This window comes from Lissotriton vulgaris, chromosome 11 (genome assembly GCF_964263255.1).
Source record: "Lissotriton vulgaris chromosome 11, aLisVul1.2, whole genome shotgun sequence".
Taxonomy (NCBI): Eukaryota; Metazoa; Chordata; class Amphibia; order Caudata; family Salamandridae; genus Lissotriton; species Lissotriton vulgaris.
Window position 1 is genome coordinate 1,010,462,146 of NC_141699.1, and position 26,290 is coordinate 1,010,488,435.

The following is a 26,290-nucleotide window of genomic DNA, read 5'->3' on the forward strand; positions in this document are numbered from 1 at the left end:
CTCATCCTGTCAATCATTTTAGATTGCACAAAGTACTTTTCATCTTTATGACCTGCCAACAAAACAAAACCCCAAAACCCCAAATCTTACTCTACACAAATGATGTAGGTCTCTCTGACAAATGCACACAACAGAGACCAAAATTAACTACACCCCGCAAAATCTAAATAATCTTCAAGTGCAGTTTGACTTGGTAGTATGTTCAAGACATCAGCATCCTCTAAACTCTAAAACTGCCACTGTATAAGCAATGCTAGGTGGTGGATAATTGGTCTCCACAACATATCTGATCAAACTTCTTTACTCAATGCATATTTTTGTAGTTCCTGCAGATTTATTTGTGCTTTCCAAGGGTGAAACAAATTCACTCGCTCCCGCACCACCTAATTTGTACTATTGCACCACAATTTAGCAAATTCTAACATCATTGCCTGTCCGAGATTTTTTTTTTAAATTCTTTACTTCCTGAGGCTTATCCAAACTCATTTTTTTCCCACATTCCTCCACAACATGATCCCATTTTCTGCATTCCCCTAAGGACCCTGCTTCCCAAATTGGTGGTGTTCTATCATCACAGTAAATCGGGATTTCGAGAGGTGTGGATTTTTTGCCACATTTGAAAATGATTCTCTTCACATTTCGATAGGTAAAAACGGGCTAAATGCAAACGGAAAGAGAAGATTTTTTTTGTGTCAGAGGCATAAAACACAGATACCACTTGTTATTCCCCATTCACTGCAGAAAAACCCGGAATTGTGGGGAACCCCACATCCAAGTTGCACTATAGGTATATGCAAGGTGAGATATTGCTGTATAGTTTGCCAATGTCATTGGCCTTGAGTGCTATCCATTAACTGTCTATGTGTATAACTCAGACTGGATTCTGAAAATGATTCTCATGATATTTTTAGTGTGTACTGGTTCATGTATAGAACTGTGCGGTTTTACTTACTTGGTATGACTTTGATTGATGTATTAAAGAACATCTATGTTCCAGCTGAATAGTTTTCAGGTGATATGTAATCATTGATCATTTATTAAACCTGAAGTAGTTCTCAATACAGCTTCTCAGTACTTCAACTAGTATATTTTGCTATGTTATTAGAAGATAACGATGAAGCATTGCATTCCATTTCAATAAGCAGGTCAAAAAAACATGTTATTCAATCTTTTCATGAAATGACATTACATTTGCAGTTCTTTTGCCATTTATACACAGGTCTTAAGAATCTGGGATGTTCACCATCAGCTCTGCATCCAGCGGATTGCCAACATATTCCCAAAAAGTGTGGATTTCCATTTGGTTTTCTATTTCTATGAAGCACACAGACGACTTTTTATGTCCTTTAACAGCCATGTGACAGTGTTGGAAGTTAAGCAGGACATTGGTAAAAAGGTTACAAGTCACGAGAAGTCAGTCACATGTGTTCTTTTCAATTCAGTCTTCAAGCAGGTAAATTAACTTTCCATACTGTAGTGCTAAGCCCTTGTGTTTGTTTGACATTGACATACTAAGTGCTAGTGATCATTTCATGTCGCTAGGCTAAGTCTCTGTGATCTTTTCACAGTGATGAACTAAGTTGTTGAGGTCTTCTCATATTACTAGAGTAGGGCCCTGACAAATGGGAGACTTGGTCGCAGATGTAGTCGATATCCTGTCTGCTGTATTGCAAGTCCATTAACCTCATCCGTGCTGCCCAGATTTACCGCCGGTGCTGGGGCCCAATGTTGATGGGTGTGGTCATGACGGAACGGTTCCGTCATAAGCATCGAAAGGGTTAAGGTCTATGAAATCATAACACGACTGATAGGGATATCTGTCACGTGATGGAGTTTACAATATGCCAAACTCTAAAAGAGACCACAAGGGCCAGCTTTACTAAGGCGTTTTTGGCTGAAAAGGGTCTGATTTGTAAAATGGCCTTTTTGAGCATATCAAACACAACTTGTCATTCGATGACATTTTACCAAATCACAATTTGGGTTTACAATTGTATACTGAATCGTTTTTAAGAAAGGATATCTTTAGGGCAATTCCGAATTGGATGTATTAATGTTTTGATAGTAAAATCCGGTTGCAAAACATTAATAATTTACCAATTACTGAGCGGTAGTGGTAAGCCAGTCATAAATAATAAGGGGTCCCCAAAGGACCCTTTTCAATTTGTGAATGAAAAAGAATAGCAGAGGTTCTTTGAACACTTTCCAGTCTTAAAAATAAGTTTGTTAAACCTCATTAAGAATGCCCTAAAACATAGCCCAAATGGATCACTGTCAAAATCTATATGAAATGTTGGTAGGCAATCTTTGAGATGTAATCCAGACAGGGAATGGGCAGGTAAACCCAATTTTATGTTTATAACTATTACTTTGTGTAAAGTTGATATTTGCCCTAATCTGATCCCATGTGTTTAGGCACAGAGTGGACAATGTGTAAAGAGAAAATGTGGATCTGGTAACTTGGTTAGCAAAAAATGATTTGTGTTTGTCTTTTGTGCCTTAAAGTATCCCAAAGAAAAAAACAGGGTCATATTTTTCTACCCATAAGACACATGAGCACTGTGGTAAAATTGCCATAGTAAAAAACATAGGATGGTTGAATCATGATCTTTTATTTGTGGTCCCCTACCACAAGGCAGCCTTTTCACATGAGTTATTCTGTATGATGTTTATTACACAATAATGAACTAGTATGGAACATCTCATAAAAAAATAGCATTCTCTGCCAGATTTCCATATTTGTTGTACTTTTTCCACTTTGATATTCACCTTTTTGTCAAGTGTTTACCTTGACCGTTTGTGATTCGCCTGAGAACATACATGGGGCAAAGACAACGTCTGGGTGTGATTTGATCACAGTACAGGAGCATGTCTTGGTTGTCTCATGTATTATACATATTTTTGTCTTATTTTTGTGTGAGAACACCTAACCATATAAAATTGCCACAACTAAACATCATAAATCAGACATCTAGTCATTAATACTCAACCGTGGCACAGACAAGGTAGGTGTGATTGGCCTCATTATTTAAACATTAGCATTTTGGAGGACAACCACCCTGTGCCCCCAGAAAACCCCTTCAGAAATTCTCAGTAGGTTTCAGATGTGGGGTAGGTGGCTAATGTAACACAATGTTTAGGGCTGGTTTTGGTTCTCAATCTATCCATGCTGGAAATTAGCATTCTCACCTTATGCTTGTAGACTATGTATGGTCTCCCTCTCTATGCTTTAATTCCACTGCTGCCCACTGCCTGTTTAACACTGTTACCACTGTTATCTTGAAATGCTTCTCTCAAACCTTTATTTTCTTGAGTATATGCAAATGTAGGTTTTAGTGATATATAGTTCACAACCTACATCATTATAATAACATTATAATAACATGTGACTGGAATTCTCCTCATAGTTATTCATCCTCTGCATAGGTGACTTCCTAGATCATTTACATTACCCTGGTAAGTAGGAGAGTATATATGTCTGAATGGATAGCACTCAGTGGCTCAATGGAAGGGTTGAATTTGCAATAGTATTCTTAATTCATCCTTCCTTAAAAGAGCCATGAGGGGCTAACACAGACCTTTCGAGTAGGCGCATACATTGTAGTGTGCAATATGTTTGGAATGTTGTGATATCAAATAAATTGTTTCATCTACTGTAGGAAAAACGCATAGTCAAAACACCTATTGAGTTGGTAGTCAGACTCATATACTCTCTCCCATATGGGGCAGTTTTAAATGATTCCAATCCAACCAATTGAGGAATGGGTCTTATTTACAGGTATGCAAGGTTGAGAAAGTGGTCTTGTGTGAGCCCTTGTAGTGCAAAGTTCAACCCATTGGAACAGCACACACACATACACGCACACACATGCATTCAAACACACACACACAAACCAACAAACACTTACTTTAAAAGCAATGCAACAGAACACACATTTTTAGCCATTTTAAGTTTTTTGTTTTATGACTAATATGTCTGTCACAACATACATGTGTGAATGTGCCCAGAGACCAGATGCCTAGGATATCTGCTCCCACTTGACAAAGTTGGGAATAGAGTGCATATACTGGGATGGAGTTATTCGAACACACAAATGATGATAGAGCTGAAAGATTTCCATACATTTACAGATCCTGTGATTAATTAAATATTGATTTTTGTTCTATATATTTTAAATAGCATAAAGTTGACTCCAGTGTGCAGACGGGGGTGTTGGTAACACGTAAAGGATATCACAATGTAGAGTTCATTTGTGTCTAATTTTTAATTTCACACACATATACTTTGAGCACTGAGGAATAATGCATTAATTACTTCCTGGTAATCTCATTCATTGATTTAATTGTCATTATCACATTGCTTTTGGAATTATGCCATGTCCACGTCTTGATTCACGTATTGCACTACCCAAGTAATTAAAACATGCACCTCCCACTTCACCTACTAGAAAGGAACAACTTATCCTTTCAACTCACTCCAATAAGTGCTAACACCTTCTCCTCCTATGCAAACTTCTCTTCGACTACCACTTGCATGCAATTTAAGGTTATAAAGTGGTGCAGTGGGTTGGCTCAGACACAGCGGTATTCTTCTTCTTCTCCATTCAGGAATGTGTTTACAAACCTTCGTGTGATGGAAAGTTTGGGTCCTGAAATACAAGGTGTAGCAAATCTGCCCATACTACATGGTTATCCTCATATTTTCACCTTTTTTTGGTACCTATTTATGCTGGACTTAAAAGTTTGAGCACCCTACCCTTGCTAAATAAGAGTAAAGTGTCTATGCTCCCCTTTTAAACATGAGTACGTTAGCTTACCCCTAATTGGCATATTTAACTTTCCTATAAGTCAGGGAGCAAACATGTACACAAGGCCTGGAAGTTAAATGCTACCTGTGTACTGAACACCCAAAATCCTGTATCCAGGCTGATCTGTGGAACTTGGATTCTGGCCTACAATGTGTAGCATGACTGCAGACGCTTATAAATCTGCTGTCATGTCTGTCATAATAATCATTGTTTACAGGCAGTAAACCCTGCTTCTAAATATTAAAAATTTGCCACTAAGTAAACCCTGTTGCCCACCAGATAAGATGCATGATATTTAAAAGTGGAACATGTGCATAATTAAAGTTGCACGTTTTTCCAGTGGCTACTTCTCAAAAGCTATTTTCACTGGCAGAGCTGCAGCTGGCTTTAGGAAATTGCCAAAGTTCAGATTTCAAACTTTAATTTGTACCAATTGAGAGGAAACAGCTATCATAGTCATTCAAAGTCTATTTTTCAGATTTATTAAAAATCTAATTCATTGGTGATGTTAGAGTTTTATTAAATATTTAGGAAAAGTAACTTTTATAAAGTTACCTTTCTCCTGCCCGAAGGTCTTGGAGGCTGATTTGTATTAGCTTGCCAGTACCTGCCCAGCCTGTGTTTGATACTAATGAGGTGTGAAAACTGCCCCAGAGCAGAACAATGGCTTAGGCCTGATGATAGGATGGGCTAGATGTGAGGCATGTAATCTTTATCAACTCAGTATGTTTTCTGGAACTTCATTAACTTGATCTTCCCATTTATAGTTTAGAGTAAGGAGATGCCTTGGACGGGAAAAGTCTTGGATCCCCAGACACTGCATAGTCAGCCTAGCCCTGCCCTAGTGGGAGAGGAAACTGACCCCAGAAACATGTTGATTTAGTTTACCAGTAGGGGAAGGCTCAATGCCTAAACACACCCCTGACTGACACATTATCTCTTCCTGTGCCTTCTTGGATTTCCCTTAGACTGGTGCAGTGTGCGATAGATTGCAGTAAGGCAAACAATATGTGCTGCAAAAGTGGGAAGGGTTGCCTGAGAAATGTTTCCTTATTTGTCAGGAAGTGTCCAGGAGTCACCCCCACCCACTTTTTAGAGAACCTGAAAAGCTGGCACCTCACTCACAACTCCTCAGAACAGTTTCTGGACCTTTGGAAGCTCAGAAGAGCATTGGACCTGCTGTCTGTAACCTGTATGGAGACCTGAAGGGCTGGAGCTTCTCCCACTTGTAATCTCTATATATTATCATACCTAATATAATGTCCCTTTAAACTATGTTTTTTCAGTGAATTTTCAATTTTTTTTTGTTTGACTATTTTTTTAAACAATTTTATTACCATAACACAAAAATAAAACCATGCCTTACTATGCCAACCTCAGGCTGGGTTAGTCCATTAGCCTTCGGCCAGGCCCTTCACCATAGCCAAACCCTGTGAGCGTCCAACCCCCTACTATGCATGGCCTTCAGCCGTGCTCAGTGTGCGGTTGGGTGCATGGGATGGCCAACAGCCAACCCTCCTACAGATGGCAACCCTTTGCACGTACCAACCTCCTGCCACGCACGGCATGAGGTTAGGCCCAGTGCGTAAAAGTATGTTCAGTACCAAAGAGGGGTGAAGCGACTAGGCTCAGCAGAACATAGCTGAATCTGTGGGGTACAGATAAAGGCCTGAATGCCTTATCCCTGTGGGCATGGAACACCCCTCTATTTATTTTTGTTGGTGCCCAGGATCCATGGATCCACTGTGGATCAATTTGGGGGTAGGGGAGGGGGCCATCGTTTTTCATCAGAAAATAGATTTTTTTGACTATACTAAAAATCATTTAAAATGTCAATTGGATCATGCCTAATGGTCCGCTGATCCCCCACAATGGGATTTTTGTTTTCCATCGCTCTGGACACCCCCCCCCCCCCCCCCCCACATGGCCTGGGGTCAGCGTACCCCTACCCGGCCCCCTTACATGGTGTTTTTAAAATTAATTCTAGGACACTGGGATCCTCAGTACTAAGATGCCTACTTCATCATTTGCTCGGGTTACAGCCAGCCAATAAGATTTCCTAGTATGGCCTCACAGATCCACGTGGATCCATGGATTCTCTGTGGAAGTATCACATCACTATATATACATAATTTGTCAAGAACGACTTAATGGATTTAGAAAATGTGTTGTGGATCCTTCCCCTTTTTTGCTCCCTGTTTGATGGATCACACCAAGTCTTTCCAGGAAAGAGCTGTGCTGGCTTAACCTTTTTTTGTGGAAGTTTTCATAAAGACCCATTGCTCCCCCATGAGTACAGTGGGATCGGGAAACAATTGAAGAAAAAAAAAAGAGAGGGTTGGTGTTTGTTCAGAACAGGCCCTGTGGTCAACCCCATGCAGTGCCGGGGTGACGGCCATGCGTGGTGAGGTTGGCCAACTCATGGTGTTGGGGTGGACCAGGGCCTGCGGCCAAATCCCACCACACATGACAGAGGACTGTGGGTCGGCTGGCTATGGGGGTTGGGTGCCGAGTTTAGCTGTAGGCCTGTAGGATTTAGGCCAGGCCCTGGGGCCAACCTTGTGTGTGGCAGAAGGTTTGCAAGGTAATAAAATTTAAATTTACCTAGAAATTCACAGAAAAATAGAAAGGTTAAAGGATTGTTATAGTTTGGTTATATATCGGTTTAAACAAACAATTATAAACTAAAAAATAGACTGATATTCATCAGTTATACCAATGTCCAGGTTTAGGCTCCCATTGCAAAACAGAATCAGACAACAGTATAAAGGTGCTAATATGTGGCAAATCTCAGCAGAAGGCCATCAGGACCATCTGTTTTGCCCCACTTTGATGTGCTAATAGAATTTTTTTTTATCCTAAGTTATAATTCCTCTTATTTGTTAATGTTAAATTTTCAAAGTGCTAGTCCAGTCAATTATGTCCTATCTCATTTGCTGCTAGACTATTATCGTCTCAGTAGGTTTGCTGAAAAATATTATAGAAAAACCATCTCTTACTTAACAATTAGTCTTTTTGAAGTTTGAAATGGATTATCTGATCAATGATATTTCTACTGAGAAATGTTTTAAGATTCCAAGGAAGTAGTTTTATGCATTTTCCCAACTGATCAAATTCTACTAGGGCATCACCCTCCCGCTTCCTAGTTCTCTCAACTCTAATTTTTGAATAATTATGTAAAGTAGATTGACTAGTCTACCTGAAGAGATTCAATATAATCTTCTTAAAGCCCAACTTTGATACGTATGGGTTTTCTCCTGACACCAGATCTTCTTCATGCCTTCTCCTGTCTTCCTTCACTGTTTTCCAAGCTTTCCAGGAGATTTTGGTTAGTATTCCCTAAAAAAGTCCTTAATAATATCCCATACTAAATTTGGTGGTGATATATCCTTTTTAAATTGGAAATGTTCTTCACAATTTGTTTTTTTTCTTGAACATCTTCTTCAATATGAATTTTCCAATTAATGATCCTATTCTTCTGGTACTTTAGCACCATTATATGCAATATTGCCTCTAATCCAAATTGATCAGAAAGGTTTCTAGATAACTACTTACAGTCAATAAGTTGGCATTTTAAGTTCTGATCTAATAAGAATGGGTCAGTTCAGGAATACTGACCAAATTTACCAGTTTACCATGAAAATCGGATAACTGCTTTATACTTAGATGTATGCTTCTATCAGTACATTGGTATGCAGGAGGCCTGAATTGAACATATTTGAATGTCTGATTCCCATGGGCCCGATTCACAGAACTAACTTAATACAAAATCCTAAACTTACTACTTTTGGTATTTACAGAAGTTAGGATTTTGTCTTAAGTTTGTCTTAAGACAGACTTAAGACAAAATCCTAACTTAAGTCTGTCTTAAGTCTGTCTTAAGACAAATTTAAGACAAAATCCTAACTTCTGTGAATACCAAAAGTAGTAAGTTTAGGATTTTGTCCTAAGTTTGTTCTGTGAATCGGGCCCCATGTGGTTTTAACACCACAATAAAGTCACCAAATACTTGAAATCGTAAAGTGTAGTTGGCTATAGCTAGCTCTAATTGGGTGATAGGATCTCCGTTGCTTACTGTGCATGTTAATGTGTCTCTGGTGGTTGGCTTCTGATTTTCTAATATCTTCCGTTATCTGGCCCTACCAGTATTGCTTAGACTAATAATGACCCGCAACAGAAACTTTATTATGGTCAGCATTTTATAGGTATTTTGGCTAGTATAGAGATTGTATATTTATTACAAATATTAAATATTGAAGACAGTAGAGGAATGTCTTTATTTGTTTTGCATTGGTTCAGATCAAAGTCACCCTCTCCTCCAAGAGAAGCCCCCTGACCATCATAGTGTGCTATTTACTCAGTGTAAATCCTCTGACTCTTGTAGACCTATATTTCTGAAACTATTTATTACTGTGCTCTGAGTTTATTCTAGGCATTGCATGGGATTATAGGAATAGTGGTTATTGTGGCAGTTTAATAGAATCCATGATAGTATCGTCTTCCTCTATTGTTTGAGTGAAATGCATCTTGCTTAATTTTCACTGTTGCTTCTAGTTGCATAAATTCAACCATTCTTTCCCAAAATCCTTTGTCTGTAGTTTTACTCGATCTGTGCACAGGCAGAAGGGAGGGAAAACCATCTGCTTACATTTTTGTTCTTTTAAGTGACTCTTTTCTTTCACCAAAAAGGCTAATCAAATTCATCAAAAAAAATTCTAGGTTTTGCTCATTTTTAATTGAAATTGAAATGATCTTTATGCATTGGTTGATTGTCAGCCTGCAGGATGTCTTATCATCTTTGAAATCTACTTTTTAATTAGATTAACATTAAATCTTTAAATGTGCCCATTCTCTGACATAGTTAGTTCTATGAGTCTAATTCTCCTGACATTCCGTCCTATCCTTTAACACATTGCTGAGGTGGAGTTTTACATCTGTGATCTTAGTATTATTGGCCTCTCTGTCCTGCATTGAAGCTATCCAGTGCCAGTAGCCAAGTCAACTAACATAATCACTCAACTAATCAACTCAGATTTATAAAGCGGAGCTAATTACCCTCAAGGGTATCCAGGCGCTATATACTTGCTGCGTTCAGTCAAAGAGCCGGGTCTTGAGTCCCTTTCCGAATTCCAGCAGAGAGGATGATGTTCAGGGGTGAAGGGGAAGGTAATTCCAGGACCTAGTGTTGAGGTAGGAGATGGAACGTCCTCTACTGTTGCACCAGTGGAGGCGGGAAGTATGTGCGAGGGCAAGGGAGGCAGTGCGCAGGTGTCTGGAGGGTTGGTGGAAGTTCAGGCGATGGATGTTGTATGCTGGTCCTTGGTGGTGGAGGGCCTTGTTGACCTGTGTCAGTGTATTGAATTAGCATCTCTTCTGGATGGGGAGCCAGTGGCGGTTCCTGAGGTGTGGGGGTTGGTGATATGGGTCTGTTTAGGGACGTCAATGATGAGTCTTGCAGTTGAGTTCTGAATCATCTGGAGTCTCTGCAGGAGTTGGGTGGTGACTCCAGCGTAGAGCACATTGCCGTAGTCCAGCCAGCTGTTGACTAGGGATTGAGTGACGGTTTTCCTGGTGCTGACAGGGAGCCATCTGAAGATCTTTTGAAGCATGCGGAGGACGTGGAAGCAGGCAGAGGAGACTGCCTTGAATTGGTGATTTTGCTGTCTAGGATGATGCCAAGGTTGTGGGCATGGGTTGTCTGTGGGGGCGAAGGTCCAAGTTCAGAGGGCCAACAGGTGTCATTCCACAGGAAGGTGTTATTCCCAAAATCAGCACTTCCGTCTTGTCCATTTTGAGCTACAGGCAGTTGTTCTTCATCCATTCAGTGACACATGTCATGCAGTTGTGGAAGTTGGTCCTGGTGGTGGAGGGGTCATCTGAGATAGAGAGGATGAGCTGGATGTTGTCTGCATAGGATATGATGTTTAGGTCATGGGTTCTGACAATGTTGGGCAGGGGTGCCATGTGTGTTTTGAAGAGGGTGGGGCTGAGGGATGAACCTTGGGGATCCTGCAAATGGTGCTCTTGGAATCTGAGAGTATGGGTGGTAGGAGGATTCTGTGGGTTCGTCATGTGAGGAAGCATGTGTTTCACTTGAGGGTTTTGCCCTGGAATTGATGTGGTGGATTCTCTTGATGAGTGTGTGGTGGGATATGGTGTTGAACGCTGCTGAGAGGTCGAGGAGTATCAGGGTTTCCCATGGTCAAGGAGGGATTTGATGTTGTCAGTGGCAGTGATCAGGGTGGTCTTGGTGCTGTGGTTGGTACTAAAATTGGATTTGGAGGTGTCCAGCAGGTTGTTTGTCTTTAGGTGTTCATTAAGTTGTTGACTGATGGCCATCTCAAGGACTTTAGCAGGGAAGGGAAGCAGCGATATGGGGTAATAGTTCTTGGGTTCACTTAGGTCAACGGAAGGTTTCTGAAGAGGGGTCTGACATCTACGTCTTTCCATGTGTCAGGGAAGGTGGCCATGGTGAAGGATGCAGTAAGAATGGAGGAGAGTTCGCCTCTGATTTCCTATCTCTCGAGGTTGAATAAGTGGTCGGGTGCGTAGGTGCTCCAGAAGGGATGGAGTTCATGGGGGCTGAGGGGTGAGCTGTTCCCATGTGGTGAGCGGGTGGTTGTGGGTAGCGTCAGTTGATGTGATGAGGTTATAAAGGTCGGTGGGTTGGGGTTCGAGGGTACTGTAGATGGTGGATATCTTGTTGTGGAAGTAGTCTGCCAAGGTGTTGCAGAGTTACTGGGAAGGGAAGATTGTGTTTTTGATGGCTAATGGGCTTGAGAACTCGCTGACGATGCCGAAGACTTCCTTGCTGTGGTTGGAGCTTGCTTTATTGTGGTTCACCAGGATGCTTCTTTTAATTTCTTCTAGGTGTTGGTGGTAGTTGTTGAGGGCTGACTTAAAGGTTCCTCAGGCTGTAGGGTCTCTGCTGGTGTGCCATCTTCTATCTAGTCATTTGCAGTGGCGTTTCATAGTCTTAGTTTAAACAAAGGTTAATTACATGTAGACTCTATTTAGCTTGACAAGCTTCTGAAAGTGCTTACTTTGCTCTATATTCTGTTTCCGGTCACCAAAAGCACCCAAATAGCAGCATCATCAGCTGCTATATCCAAGCTCTTTCCTGTGGCTTTTTCTGTTATGTCTGTTACACCATGCATAATTTTAAGCAGTGTCACACTCGCTCTTAGAGGAGCCATTCTCATGATTAGAAACCTAATCAAATGTTCTCTCCACACTACCCATACGAAGGCCAAAGAAAGGATTGGATTGCACTAAAGAGCTGGGCTTTTTTTCCTAGACCCTAGTTTGACCCTCAGCACTACATACAGTTTGACCTTCTCCCCGCTTTTTCTGCCACCCCACTTATAGCTGCTAATTCATAAAGGTTCTGCGAAGGACCCAGGCAGGTATTCATCCCAAGCGTATTAACCGCATACACGCTAGCGGGTTTTCCCGCTGCGCGCTGAAATTTGAAAATCGCGGCTTTCGTGACAAAGCCAGCTCGTCTTGCGCGCAGCGCAGGTAACGCCCATGACGAGCTGGCTTTGTCATCCGCATCGAAGGGGTTAAGGATCTTTTGTATTGGTCTTTTTGAATCTGAATTGGCTTCTGAGGAGGTCAGCTGTCAGATTCTTATCTCTTGGCAGAATACTTTCTTGAGAAGACCTACTGATTTCTGACTGCTCCAGAGCTAAGAGGGCTGAAGGAGCTAAAGGGGCAACAACAGCTCCTAAACCTTAAGGCTAATCTTAGAAAGACAGTTTGAGCCCCAAAATATAGCTTTCTTGTTGAACTTGGGTTGCCTGTGTTTTTTTTATACTGCCGACATTGATATCTCGTGGTCACCATTTCAATACACAGAGGTGTAGCTTGGTCAGTTAGATTGGGGGGAGTATGCAAATAATGTTAAAATACATTATACGACAAGCAAAGTGCACAAGAGGGGCCCAAGGAGCAGTGGTAAGGGAGGGGAATGCGGATTGGTAGGAGCACAAAGAGAGAAAACACAATATTTGAGGACTTTCAAAACAGAGGGGGGGGAGAGTGGGTGTGCATATTTATCTTTGTGTATGTAAACAAAATTGAAATTTGACAGAAATCTCACCATACCCGATTCGAAGTACCTGTACCCAACTATTTAACCTGCCCTCGGAAGCCACGCCCCTGTCAATACACCATTTCAGTAAGCGGCCAGTCCCGTGGATATCCGTAGCTACCAAGTTGCATGATTGTGTCAGCATTTATTGTGGCTCTATGGTGAACCTGCTTACCTCTCGGCCTGGATAGTCAACGAGAATGTAAATGACATTTACAGATGGGTGCAAAGATCCCATCAGGTCCTCACGCTGCTGAAACTGGAGCCACCTATTTGAGTGATAATCCCGGGGAGACAAACGAGGAACAGCCGATACACACATATAGGAGTTGTACCATAGGACTCTGAGGCTCTCCAGAACCCCCTCAGGATGAAAGCAGAATTTGGATATAAAATTGAAGCATTCGAACAGTTGGGAGGATAAAGAGGAGTGTATAGCATCCACAGAGAGCTCTCTTGCTGGGTAGTTTGATGGTAACAAGATGGTTGAATTTTTGAAGCGGTCCTCCTTTGGTACTGGATAGAGCTCCTGCTGAGCTGAAATTTAAGTTTTCCTGACAGTAGGGGAATACAGCTGGAAAATCTGTTTCCTGCTATATTTGCCTTTATGGTCAGGATCTGAGTTTGCCATATTTTCAGTGTGAAGTTCATGTGACATATGAGGAAATTGAAAAAACAACTGAGTTTTTTGTCTTTTACCCCATCGCTTTTATTAAAAAGGTTCTCATTGCACCTTCTTTATGAGTCCTCTAAATTTGTTAAAAAAAATATCACATTTGGAGGGTTAAATCTATGCTCTTTACTCATTTTGAAATGATCCAGTGTTTTCTTTTGCACTGGACAGCTCTTCCTTGATGTTTTGAGAACAAACTATCTTTGCAAAAACATTTCAAAACCGCTGCTATGAATCTGAATTTCTTTTCTACTGCAGGATGTCAGTTTTCTGTGTGGTGCTCCCGCTGCTGTCTGTAGAATGCCTAGAGGAATCCTTATTTAAGGTAGAGTCAACAAGCATAATGCCATCGGGTTACCTGGGTAAACACATAGGGGCATATTACCAAGCAATAGCGATAATTATCGCTATTGCTTGGTTAGAGACAAAAATTTACAGCTGAGCTGGGGCGATTTTTATCGCAGATAAACCTTGGTATTACCAAGGTTTATCGCAAATGCGATAAAAATCGGCCGCAATGCATGAATATCACTGAAAAGTCTGCGATATTCATGCATTACCGAGCTAATGTTCTTAGCCATGTTATCCACCTCCCATTGGATAACATGGCTAAGAACTGCTCTGGGCAGGTGTTAGCTTTTGGAGATATTCGCGCTTAGCGCGAATATCTCCATAAGTTGGTAATAGGAGATAGCGATGTTAGCGACTGTTTCCAGTCGCTAACATCTTGGCACGCCCACTTTGCATGTCATTAGTGATAAATATCACTGACATGCAAAGTGGGGCCCAAGATGGTCGCTATCTCCTACTAGCTGTCGCTAACTGGTGTTAGTGACAGCTAGGTAATAGGGAGATAATTTTATCTTCGCTTTCTTGGCTTTTAAAGCCAAAAAAGCGGAGATAAACCCCCTTGATAATATGCCCCATAGTTTTGGCTACTTGGTATACCATCTGGTGCAAGTATGATCTCCCTTCTTGTATTTAACCCCTTCCACACTCATGACGAGCTGGGCTCGTCATGGTGTAGCCTCCTCGTACACTCATGACGAGCCCAGCTCGTCATGAACAATGGGTATTTTGGTTCTTCAGCACAGGGGGGGAAAACGCATAGCAGCCATGGAGTTAAACACATGAACCTCCCATATCCGTGAAACTGACACCATCCTAGTTGCTTTCGGTCTTGTCCATCGGGAATAAAGGCACTCTTAGGTCTGATGAGTCGGCTGATGATTCTCCCTCTTCTTAAAAAGCTGTCCCTCGATCCTTCAATACCAGTGAACTGCGGGCCAATCTCGCTCCTGCCAAGTCTGGCTAAGGTTTGCGAGAAAGTAGTTACTAACCAGCTTACAAACTTCGTTGAGTCCTTCGGCCTGCTACACCGAGCTCAACCAGGTTTCCGGGTGGCCTACAGCACAGAATCAGTGCTGGTAGTGGTGGCAGAGGTGATCCAAGAATGTTTGGATGCCGGCGGGAGGGCAGCATGGGTTATGCTAGACCTCTCGGCGGCTTTCGACACAGTGCCTCATTCCATGCTCCTCAATCGCCTTTCAGAGATGGCCATCGTGGGTTCTGTCTGGGACTGGATCAAGTCCTTTCTCGAAGCTTGAACGTAGCAGGTCTGGCTTCTGCCATGTACCTCTGTGCCTCAACACATGACTACTGGTGTACTGCAGGGCTCATCCCTTAGTCCCCTTTTATTTAACATCTCTGTTACACCGCTGGTTTATCTAGCGGAGTCATTAGGGGCTAAGGTGATGGCCTACGCTGACGACACCCAGCTCTTGTTACCCTGGGGAAGAGAAAATGAATCTGTTTTGTCTGCGCAACACTGTTTAACCTCCGTCTTTCACTGGCTGGCCTATGCTCAGCTGAAGTGCAACTAAGAGAAGTCTGAGGTTCTCTTGTATGTGACTTTTCCGGTGGACTTGAGAGCGCAGCTATGGCCCCCTGGTTTCCCTCTACCTAGTGCAGAGAACAATACGGCAACAAATTTAAGGATCTGGTTCTCTGAGAATCTGAATTTCTCCATACAAGTTAAGAAGCTTGCAGGGACGTGCTTCGGCACTTTGAAAGCATTGCGAAAGTTTCTTCCCTTCCTCCCAGGACCTGCAAAACTAACAGTGGTCCGGGCCTTGATCTTATCTCGCCTTGATTATGCCAATACCCTCTATGTGGGCATTCCTGGCTACCTCTTAAGAGAATTGCAGGTAGACCAAAATTCTGCAGTCAGACTCCTGCTAGGCGTGTCCAACAGGTGGAGTGTCCGTGCTCACCTGCGCTCTCTGCACTGGCTTCCTGTTGAGGCCCAAATTCATTTTAAAATGCTTTCCATTGCCCATAGGGCCCTCTATGGTAGTGGCCCTGTAAGAAAGTGGCTCAATATATACTGGACCCAAGTAAGGTACAGTGTTTATAGAGTCCCCAGTCCCCAGAGGTTTCGCAGAGGCTAAAGTTAGATATAACCTTACTCTCTAAAGTGGTAGCTTGGTCGAGCAGTAAGGCAGTATCAGAGGACAGTGTAAAGCATTTGTTGTACACACTCAGTCAGCAAATAGTCTCACACACTCAAGAACTGAACTCTAGGCCTATTGTTTTGTATCAAAATATATAGTTGTTTTATTTTAGAACCAACAGGGTATCAAAATATACTTTCTCAGAATGAGTTACTTTAGTTAAATACTTTTTAAATAGGCAATAGACTTTTTGAATGCAATAGTTACAGTTTGTTGCAATCAGCAACATAATTTCAAATACAATGCAGCATTGAGCTCATTGGAAATTTCTAGTTAAATGCAATTAGTTACTTTGTAGATTACTTTTCTAACCTCAAGACTGGATCCTAGATCCAGTCCTGGGACATGTTCTGTAAACAGTTAAGTAAAAACGCTTTGGTTACAGTAGTGATTTTTAAGGAATCTTATTGTATTTTAAAAGTTGAAACTTTTTCAGTTGAAATTACCAATGTTATCCATTGGAAGGAAATTCAATTTTCAGGTACAGTATGTTCATGTTACTTTTGTAATCCAGTGCTGGACTCCTAGGTTCAGCACTAGGGCCTCTATCTGAAACAGGCAAGTAATTACGTTTTTGTCGTTGGCACGATTTTTAGAGAATATTTGTAAGTTTTCAAAAATCGACACAAAAACTTTTTCAGCAAAAAGCAGGCAATGATATCCTATGGAAGGATATTCAAGGTACTGGTAAGTACGGTTATAATTACTTTTCAGGGTCAGTACTGGGCTCAAAGATGCAGTACTGAGGTCTCTCCTGATAGCAGGTGAGTAAATCGGAATTCGTAGTTCGACTGATTTTAGATGAATATTTTAAAGTTCCAAAACTCCACACTTAGAAGAATTTCCGGGGGAAACCAGTCAATGTTAGCCTGAGCAAGAAAAGTGAGTTATCGGCTTTTAGGTAAGTACTCGACTGGCAGAGTTAAGGTTCTGGGCATAGACTCAGGGGTCTCCCAGGGTTAGGTAGGTACAGTTGGTACACCCTCAGCAGCACTGGGGCAGCAGGGTGAGGAGGTAGTTAGGCCCAATGTTATCCAATGAGAGGCAGGGGGCCTTTGGTTGGTGGCTGCTGGCTAGCAGGCCACGTGGCTGTGGGAGCTGGGCTCCTGGTTACTTGCTCAGGGCAAATGGGGAAGTAAGATAGGACAAAGATCGCACTCTCAGGGACACTCGGGCGGCTGGGTGCAGGGGGCTTTTGAGCTGTCGGGCACTCAATGTTATTCAATGGAGATCTTGAATAGGGAACAAAGGCTGCAGGCTCCGGGATGGAGGATCTTCTGGAGCGACAAACACTTCAAGGGGTAAGTTGGGATCTTGGAGGGTAGGTAGGCACCCCGGAGTTGGGCACAAGGGGGCGCGGGAGTGCCGGGTGCAGGGGTGTCTTTTGGCATCGGGAAATCTTACCCTCTGCTGGTCACGTTTGGGGGGGATCCCTGGTTCTGAGGCTGCAGGCGTCGTCTGGGTCACCGAGGAGGGTCCTTGGGCACTGGATTCCAGGTCAGAGTCGCCTGGGGATGTCCTCAGGGTCTTTGTCCACTCGGGCACAGGCCGAGCTCGGCGGGTGCAGAGTGGGCTGGATTTGCGGTTACTGGCTGGCACCAGGGACATTGCTGTTTGAGCAGAACCACTGCTCATGGGAGTCCCAGTCTCTAAGAGGGCCAATGCAGGCAGGTCCTAAGGTGTTCTCCACTTTGCTGTCCACAGGAGACACCGGGATTTAGCAGGTTCAAGGATCAACAGGCCTGTAGGGCTGGGGCCAAGTCAGTTGGTGTTGTCCTCTTGTTAGCAGCTACACTGCAGGTCTTCTTCTTCTTGGTCTTCTTTCTTGTTTCAAAATTGGGATATGAGGGAGGAAGGTTCAGGGTGCCCCTAAATACTAGATTTAGGGTCGTTACAGGTAGGGTGAGGGCAGGGACCAATGGGTCTCTGTCCTGGGGTGATTACACCCCCTATCCTGCTCCTCTCCTGCTGGAGGGGGGCAGGAGCCTAGCTGTGAGTTGGTAGGGCTCCCCATCCTCAAGATGGAGGTAGCCCAGAGTCGTGCATCACCTCGCCTCTCTCACCTGATGGGTGGAGTTGGCACAGGCTGGTACACCCCCTTTCCTGATGTAGGGTTTCCCGCCAGTCTTCCTGCCAGAGTGGGGGTCAGAACTGGTGGGGGCCAGCTGCTGAGTACAGCAAGTGGCCTGGAGAAGCTCACAAAGGCGGCATGCCTTTGAAGCTTCCCCTGCCCATCCTGGGAGAGGAGACCTAGCACCTCACCCAGGATGTGCATTTTTGTAGGCCCAGGAGAGTGGGGGGCTCTCCACCCAGGGGTCCAGCAACATGTCTGCTGTGTGGCAGCTAGGCAGCCTTTCAGACAAGACGTGGATTGTAGGTTAGGTTTCAGGAAGCATCTCTATAGTGCATTATACATTAAATCCCACACTGGCATCATTGTGGGTTTAATGTGCTGAGAAGTTTGATATCAAACTTATCAGTCTTCAGTGTAGCCATTATGGTGCTGTGGAGTTGGTAATGACAACCTCCCAGCACCATATACTCTTAATGGCCTCACTGCACTTACAGTGCCCAGGAATTGCCCTGGGTACTGTAGGGGGACAGGGCTCATGCACATGTGCCCACACCACTGGCATACGGCATCCAGCTAGAGGGGTGACTGATAAATGCCAGGGCAGTGGGTTTGTGGGCATGGCACACAGGGATGTGTGCCATGTCGACTCTTTGTTTAGTTCTGCACCAGGACCCTCAGCCTGCAAAGACAGTGTGTGTGTGTGTCAGGGTGCAGGGCCCTAAGGGTGGCACAATAAGTGCTGCAGCCCTTAGGGGTCTTCTCTGGTCACAATGCCCTGGGTACCTATGGTACCAATTACCAGGGGCTGACATGTGGCCAGAGATGCCAATTGGGTTTTAGGTTCAATACAGTTTTAGGGAAGGAACACAGGCGCTGGGCACCTGATTGGCAGGAGCCCAGGGCACACTCAGTCAAAGCACATCAGCAATTCAGCAAAAAATGGGGGCATACCATGCAAGAAAGATGGCACTTTCGCGCAGGCCCCATTTATCTTCAAAAGAAATTTGTGTTTTATAACCCAGCAAGACAGTTGCGCTCCTCTTCTCAACTCCTGCTTCTGACCCCCAGATTCAATCGCAAAAGGCTAGGTGGTTGCTCTCTGGTCAGGATAGGCAGCTTGGCCTGGAATGCTCTGTCCTTGGAACTTCGGAGCATTCAGGATCATGTGATCTTTAAGAAGAAGCTTAAAACCTTCCTATCCTAGTTGTCCCTCTGCATACTATGGGGCTCATTATGATCGCGGACGGACTTGAGTCCGTCCGTGACCATAGAGGAGGAGGGAACCTCCGCATGGCCTGCGGAGTTCCCTCCTGTCAAATTAGGATGTGACCGCCACCCTGGCGGTCACATCCTCTATTTTTACCATTGCTGCGGGTGCGGCTTCAAGCTGCACCCACCGCAATGGTAAAAATGCATACATTTAATTTGTATGCAGTAAGCGGCAGGCACCGTGCGGTGCCTGCCGATTACTGCATACAAATGCAGGGGGGTACCATAGGTACCCCCCCATGTGCACCCCTCACTCCCCCTTCACCCAGGGGGCCCGTAACGGGCCCCAGCAGTGAAGTTACACATGCTTTTCCACGGCGGAAAAGCTGCTGTGGAAAGGCATCTGTTTTACACCATCCTAATGTGGCTGGCGGTGTCTGATAGACACCGCCAGCAACTTTACAGCTTTTCCGCTGCGGTTGTAAGTCAACCACGGTGGAAAAGCGGCGGACTGAAACCAGTACCCACCAGCCATCCTAATGTGGCGGTGGGTCTTTGGTGGGTCCGCAGAGGATTTTCCGCATCCTCCGGGCCGGCGGTGGCTTCTGCCGGCCCGGAGGATGCGGAAAATCCTCCATCATAATCAGCCCCCCAGTCTTTACCTCTGCACGCGCCGGGACACTCTTCTGAGTAGCCGAGCATAATACAAATTCATTTAACATATCAATTGACTGTTGCGTCACAACTGCTGACAGTCTTTTTTCCCTACTGGTGGCCATGTTTTAATTGTCCCACCAGCAAGTAAATAACCAATGGCACCTTACAAAGTTCTTAGAATTAGGCTGTGAATAAGAAAAAGTTCCTACTCCTGAGAGTCAATGGGTCACTTGACTGTACAAAACAGACAACCCGTCATTTGCATGGGAAACAGATATTGGCTTCTTAGTTGATTTAGAGTGGAAATTTGCATTGATGGCCCCCTGAGAACGGAAGTCCCAACGAAAACTGATTCAAACTGAGGAAGCAGACCTAGTTCATTCAATTTAGTCATGCAGATAGATTTGTCCATTTCGGGTGGGGTCCAAGACAACGTTTGTTGGAATGTTGGGCCTTCTATTAATCTGATAGACCTAATTCCCAAGGGGGCACTGCTCAATAGTCTTGAAGACGAGGGATATCCATGAATGACATTTTTCCTGGAGGTTGGGGCTTACCCTGGAGAAGAGAGATAGTGTTCAGAAATCGGGAAAGCCAAGGGCCCTTAGTGTTTCATAATGGGTGGCAGGATTAGACCAATGTTATACACTGGAAATCTTAATACATGAGGCCATATCATGTACTAAGAAACACCAGAAAATATGAGGACAATGGATATTATACTGAGAGGGAACAGATAGTGAGATATAATACATTAACAAACAGGACTGAAACTGTATTGCTGATTGTGAGATGACATAAGTTGAACTAGAGACTTAATTAACCTAGCAAATGTTTAGGCAAACCTGATATTGTTTGTCAGTAGTGGCAATGATTTGACGAACTCTTAGACCTTTCTTGCTTAGTGCGGTCTTTCCCCAGATTTTTCTCCTTTTAGCTCCTGTTTTTCCTGATTCTTTTTGTTGGGCTTAGAACTCTGAGCACTTTACCACTGCTAACCAGTGCAAGCGTGCATTTGCTTCTCCCCTAGACATAATGCCATTGGTGTATACCTGATTGGCATATTTGATGTGTTGGTAAGTCCCTTGTATAGTGGTATACTGTATCCCCAGGGCCTATACTTCCAATGCTAGAAGTGGGCCAACAGCACTAATTGTGCCACCCACATATGTAGCCTTTCAAACGTGTATTAGGCATGCCACTGCAGTGACTTTGTGTCCAGTTTACTACCACTTTGACTTGAGTTGCCAAGCCTCAAATTCCCTTTTTATTACAAATGAGTCACCCCTAAGGTAGTCCCTAAGTAACTCTATGGGCAGGGTGCCATGTAAGTAAAAGATAGGACGTGTGTTTTATCCTTACAAGTCCTGGTAGTGAAAAATGCCCAAATTCGTGTTTCACTATTGCGTGACCTACCACTCTCATAGGCTAGCATTAGGAGTTACTTTATACACTTTTAAGCTGTATCTCTTGATCAGAGAAGAGTAACTTTTTAGTGTTTCATATCTTTGGAATGATAATGATAAATCCTGCTTACTGGTGAAGTTGTATTTAACATTACTGTTTTAGAAGTGCTAGTTTTAGAAAGTGGACATTTCTCTGCACTTACACCTGACAGCCGGTCTCCAATACACATCTGGGGTGGATGACTGCTACATTTTGTGCATTCCCTCTAGACAGCCACAACACAGGAAGGATAGCTGTGTCTGAGTGCCCATCTCCCATCTACATACATCTGCATTCTGATGGCGTTGCCTGGGCAGGATGCACAGGAGGGGCCAACACTTGACTTGAATAGGTTGTGTTCTGTTCCCACAGAAAGGTCTGATTACTCCCCACAGAGAGCCTGGCATGCAGGACTGGGTTGAAAGGGATCTGGTGCACTTCAGAGAGCAGCTTTGAAGTCACCCCCCACTCCATATCAAAGGCACTTTTGGGTATAAGTACTGGGTTTCTGACCCCCTTACACCAGACACTTCTGGATCTTAAACTGAACCTCTTTCAGAAGAACTGCTGTGCTGCCTTAAGTACTCATATTTGGACTGAAGAATTTGAAGGCCTGCTTTTCCCTTGTGTTGCCCTGCTGCTCTCAGACTCTGCTGAAGGAGAGTTGGACTCTGCCTTCCCTCCAAGTGATCTCCAAGGGCTTGTTGGCTTGCCTGCAGTTGCTTGAGACTCAGGAATATCAAAGTCTGTACCCCTGCTGTGTGCCTGGCTCACTGGACGTGTGTCCCAGATACTTGCAATACAGATTTCGACGCATCTCCTGTCTGGATGTAGCAGAATCAGCGCATCGAACCGATTGCAGGTGTGAAATGAGCGCATTGTATCAGAACCAGTGCTTTGCCCCGAAAGATCAATGCATCAGACAGTGTCGCCGCTGTTGCAACTCGGTGAGTTTCAAGCATCCCCTCAACTGCGTGGCAGAATTTGGAGCATCACACGATTCCTCTCGACTTTGGCACCCCTCTTCAGAACTCATGCATCGCCTTCACTGCGTGAGAAAGATGGACGCATCTACTTGCTTGCGACCAGGAAAGATACTTTGTTCACCAGGGCCTGAGTTTGTGTTCTGTAGCCGGCCGGCACTCCAACACGGTCAGCCCGAACTTTGACTTTGCCCAGGTCCAGCGCTACTTACAGTAATCTTTTTAGCACTATTTGCTTCTAAGCGCTGTACTGCATTTATTCCTTTAAACTTCAATATTTCAACTTCTATACATTGGGTGTTTGCCATTTTGGTCATGTTTTATTCAGAACATAATAATCTATTTTTCTAAACCTGTGTGGAGTCTTTTTGTGGTCGATTCATTTTGTTACTAGGTCTGTGTGTGTTGCACAAATATTTTACACATTGCCTCTTTAGAGAAGCCTGATTGCTCTGTGTCAAGCTACCAGAGGGTGAGCCTTTATCTTTTAGTGTGTATCTAGCATACCCTGACTAGTATGGTGGTTCCTGTCTGACCTGGGTACATACCTCAGCCAACCAGAAATCCCATTTCTAACACACATGGTTTATATGTTGTTAGTTTAATGTTGTTGTTTCTATTGTATGCTACTGTTGAAATGATAACAAAATGATTTAGGGAAAAGCAGACAAAAGCATGACAAATTAATGTAAATTGCCCTGCTATACATGCAGCTCCTCTCTGGAAGTGCCCAGCTAAAAAGCTGCTATATAGGTGGACACAGGGGCCTGTCTCAAAAGGTAGTTTCACCTCACTTTACTTAAGGACTGGGATGACTAGGGAGTAACATAACTTTCCCAATATGACAGAGTGTAGAAACCTGAAATAGAATTTAAGTTTACAAAGGGTATTTCTTTCCACCTGAGAACAGTGGTTACGGACTAGAAGGGCAGTACCACCATTGAGCATGCCACCAAGTGAACCACCCCCTGACTCTTCTTGTCCAATGTAAAGCAGAGATCAGAAACACAACTGTCTCCAGACTCAACCCCACGCAGCTTTGTAACAACTGGCCAATGGGACTCCGTTCTAATTTCACAAACCGGCTAGACTCCAATTCTATGTCAGAATACTGTATAAAGTAACCCCGGGCGGGTAACTCAGCTCCGCCAGCGGAGTTTACGTAGTTTTGCCTGCTCCTTGTTCCTTTACTAACATGGAGTTTAGGCAAAACTCTGACTCTGTGGCGGAGCAGAATTAGCCAGCCCCTCCACCCTCCCAAAGTAATTATAGTGTAAAATAAAAGCACTTACTTGCCGTGGCTGCCTCCTCCTGGCCATGGCCGCTCTCCTTCCTCATCCTCGCCGTACTTCTTCTTTGATAACGCCTATGTTGTACGTCACACGCATGATGTACAACTCAGGGGTTTTTAAAGAAGGACAGCGAGGGCGAGGAAGGAGAGCGTCCATGGCAAGAAGGAGGCAGCCATGGGAGGTTAGTGTTTTTATTTGACATTATAATTACTTTGCGAGGGGGGAGGGAGCGGAGCTAAGTTCCACAAAGTTTTTTCCACCTCTGTGGAACTCCGCGTAGAGGCACTACGACTGCTCCGCACACCCTTTTTATGAAGAAACATTGTCTGATGTAATCATCATATCCTGTATATCTGTTTACAAAAATATTACTAGCTGCGAAGTAGTTTTTCTATTATGCGCTCCAATGGGGCTCTTTTTGTTAGACTAATTTTAGGATACACGATTAATGTCAGACGACTTTCTGACAACGATATTCTAGTACAATTCCCCAGATTCCATTTCATGCACAGTACTTCACTCACAAGTTAACTGAATAAATGAACATTTTAGCACCTGCAGAATATGGCATTATGTCCACTGAAAAGGCATCAACCTGTCTCGTAGCGAACATCTTTAAAAGGTGGGGTTTTCTGTATTTGTGTTTCAGATAAATATTTCACCCTTGTCTGGTCAGATTTTTATATTATAAGGATAACCAAGTTGCCTGTAAACATTATTCTCTTTCTTATCTTCTTCCTCCTAACCCTCTTCCTCTGCTTTCCCTTTTCTTACCCTGTTGATTTTGCCTGCTTCCTCTCCCCTGTTATAACTCATCATCTGCCTTATTTTTTCCTGTCTCCATATTGTTCTATTCCTAAACCTCTTCTTCCTCCTCCAACACTTCCACCTCCTCCACTTCCTTGTTTCCTTCTTTTCATCCTGCTCTTCATCAATATGTTCTTTTTCTTCATTTCCTCTTTATTCTCCTCCTCATTGTTCTCTCCCTTTTAGTTCTCCTCCTACTACTTTTCTTTTATTCCTTTTCTTGCTCATTCTCTCCTTCCTCGTCCCATTTCCTGTTCCTCCTCCTCTTCCCCTTCAATTTTATTCCTTATAATCTTTAGTTTTCTTTTTATATTCTAGTTTCTGTTTCTCATCCATCATCTTCTTCTTCCTTCCCATGATCACCCTTCTGCTATCTCATTGACAGTTCCCTTTGCAGGTAGATATCTCATGAGCTCTAATTGACAGTCATCTTCTTGTGGGACACTATCTTAGAGTTCCAGGAATTTTTTTAATATGGTTGGTTGTGTCAGAGCTGTCAACCACTCTGTGTAATGTCACATAGAAGGCATATACACAGAAAGAGTACTGCACAGACCAGAAAAGTAAACAGAAAACAACAAAATGAAGCATTTCTCCGGCTGCCCATTAAAAATAGAACCTTGACTTTCGAATCTCTTCATTAACTGTGTATGCATCAAATATGCCATGTTCCTGTCACCTTTTATACAGCTAATTCACAGTGGAAGCACTGTGCATGTTCAGAATCAATGCTTTTCATTCAATGCAGTACCACTTGGTATGCAGCAAGAGTGCTGTTGGTCTTTAATGATGCATTGCAGTCTTGGGCATGAGACTGCATTACCTACATCTTAATGTGGAATCAGCATTTACTGTACACCAGAATGTGTATGTGTGATGAGCCTTTCCTTTCCTAGTTAAGCTATCCTTAAAATGGGAACACAGCTCGGTCTGTCAGGATGGTTTGAGAAGCACATTTTGCTAACAAGAACAAGAGCAATATTTTATACCTAATGAATACATTTAGGTGGCCTTGAGGTGTGTTTTTCACATCGTTTCCTTGCAGTGCATTGCTGGAATACTGACAGTGTATTCCGGTGTAATGTCTGTTGCAATTCTACACAGCAGTTACTTTGCTGAAAACCGGGGGCAGAGGGTCCGGCTCCTAAAGGGAAATCTACATTCGGAGATCTCTGCACACATAGATTTCCGCCTATGACTGGGGGAGATTGTGCTTGGTTGGTATTCTCCTATTCCAGGTGGAAATCTCCACCCAGTAGTATGATTTATGAGTCTCCATCTCTTAAATCCGGGCTGGAGAAACAGCTCCTGAGCGGAGAATCTTTTCAGCTCGCTCAGGCCAATCCCCGCACTGCTCTCATACAATGAGAGCAGCACGTGCATTGTACAGGGAGTCTGACGCTGCCCCAGGCCAGTCAGGAAGCAGCACAGCAGGTTCAGGTGAGTGTTTTTTAAAATAATAATTACCCTCCTGCGCTCCCTTCACCCACCCCATCACTTCTTCATTGTGTCGGCCGCCACTTCTGGGTACTCTTTGAACTGAAATGTTTACATGAAAGTCACTACTAGCAAAGAATGCAGCCAGCCCCACTGGGGAAGTGTAACTTCACTGAGTAAGTGAGAGACCTTGTAGTAACCTTTGTTGTAGATTATACAGAGAACTACATGGTTTGCATTCCATAAACCCTCAGTAGAGCAGTGAAAGTGACCATGTGACAAACTCTGTAAGAACA

General features: G+C 43.5%; 1 protein-coding gene across 2 annotated transcripts in view; it reads left to right on the forward strand.

The window, feature by feature from the left end:
- Positions 1–26,290, forward strand: part of WDR49 (WD repeat domain 49) — a 339,477-nt gene that overhangs the window by 92,157 nt on the left and 221,030 nt on the right. For both annotated transcript variants that reach the window (XM_086944927.1, XM_086944926.1), the window contains one exon: positions 1,220–1,453. In XM_086944927.1, the coding sequence (XP_086801053.1) occupies positions 1,220–1,453 (234 nt within the window). The remainder of the gene's footprint in view (positions 1–1,219; positions 1,454–26,290) is intronic.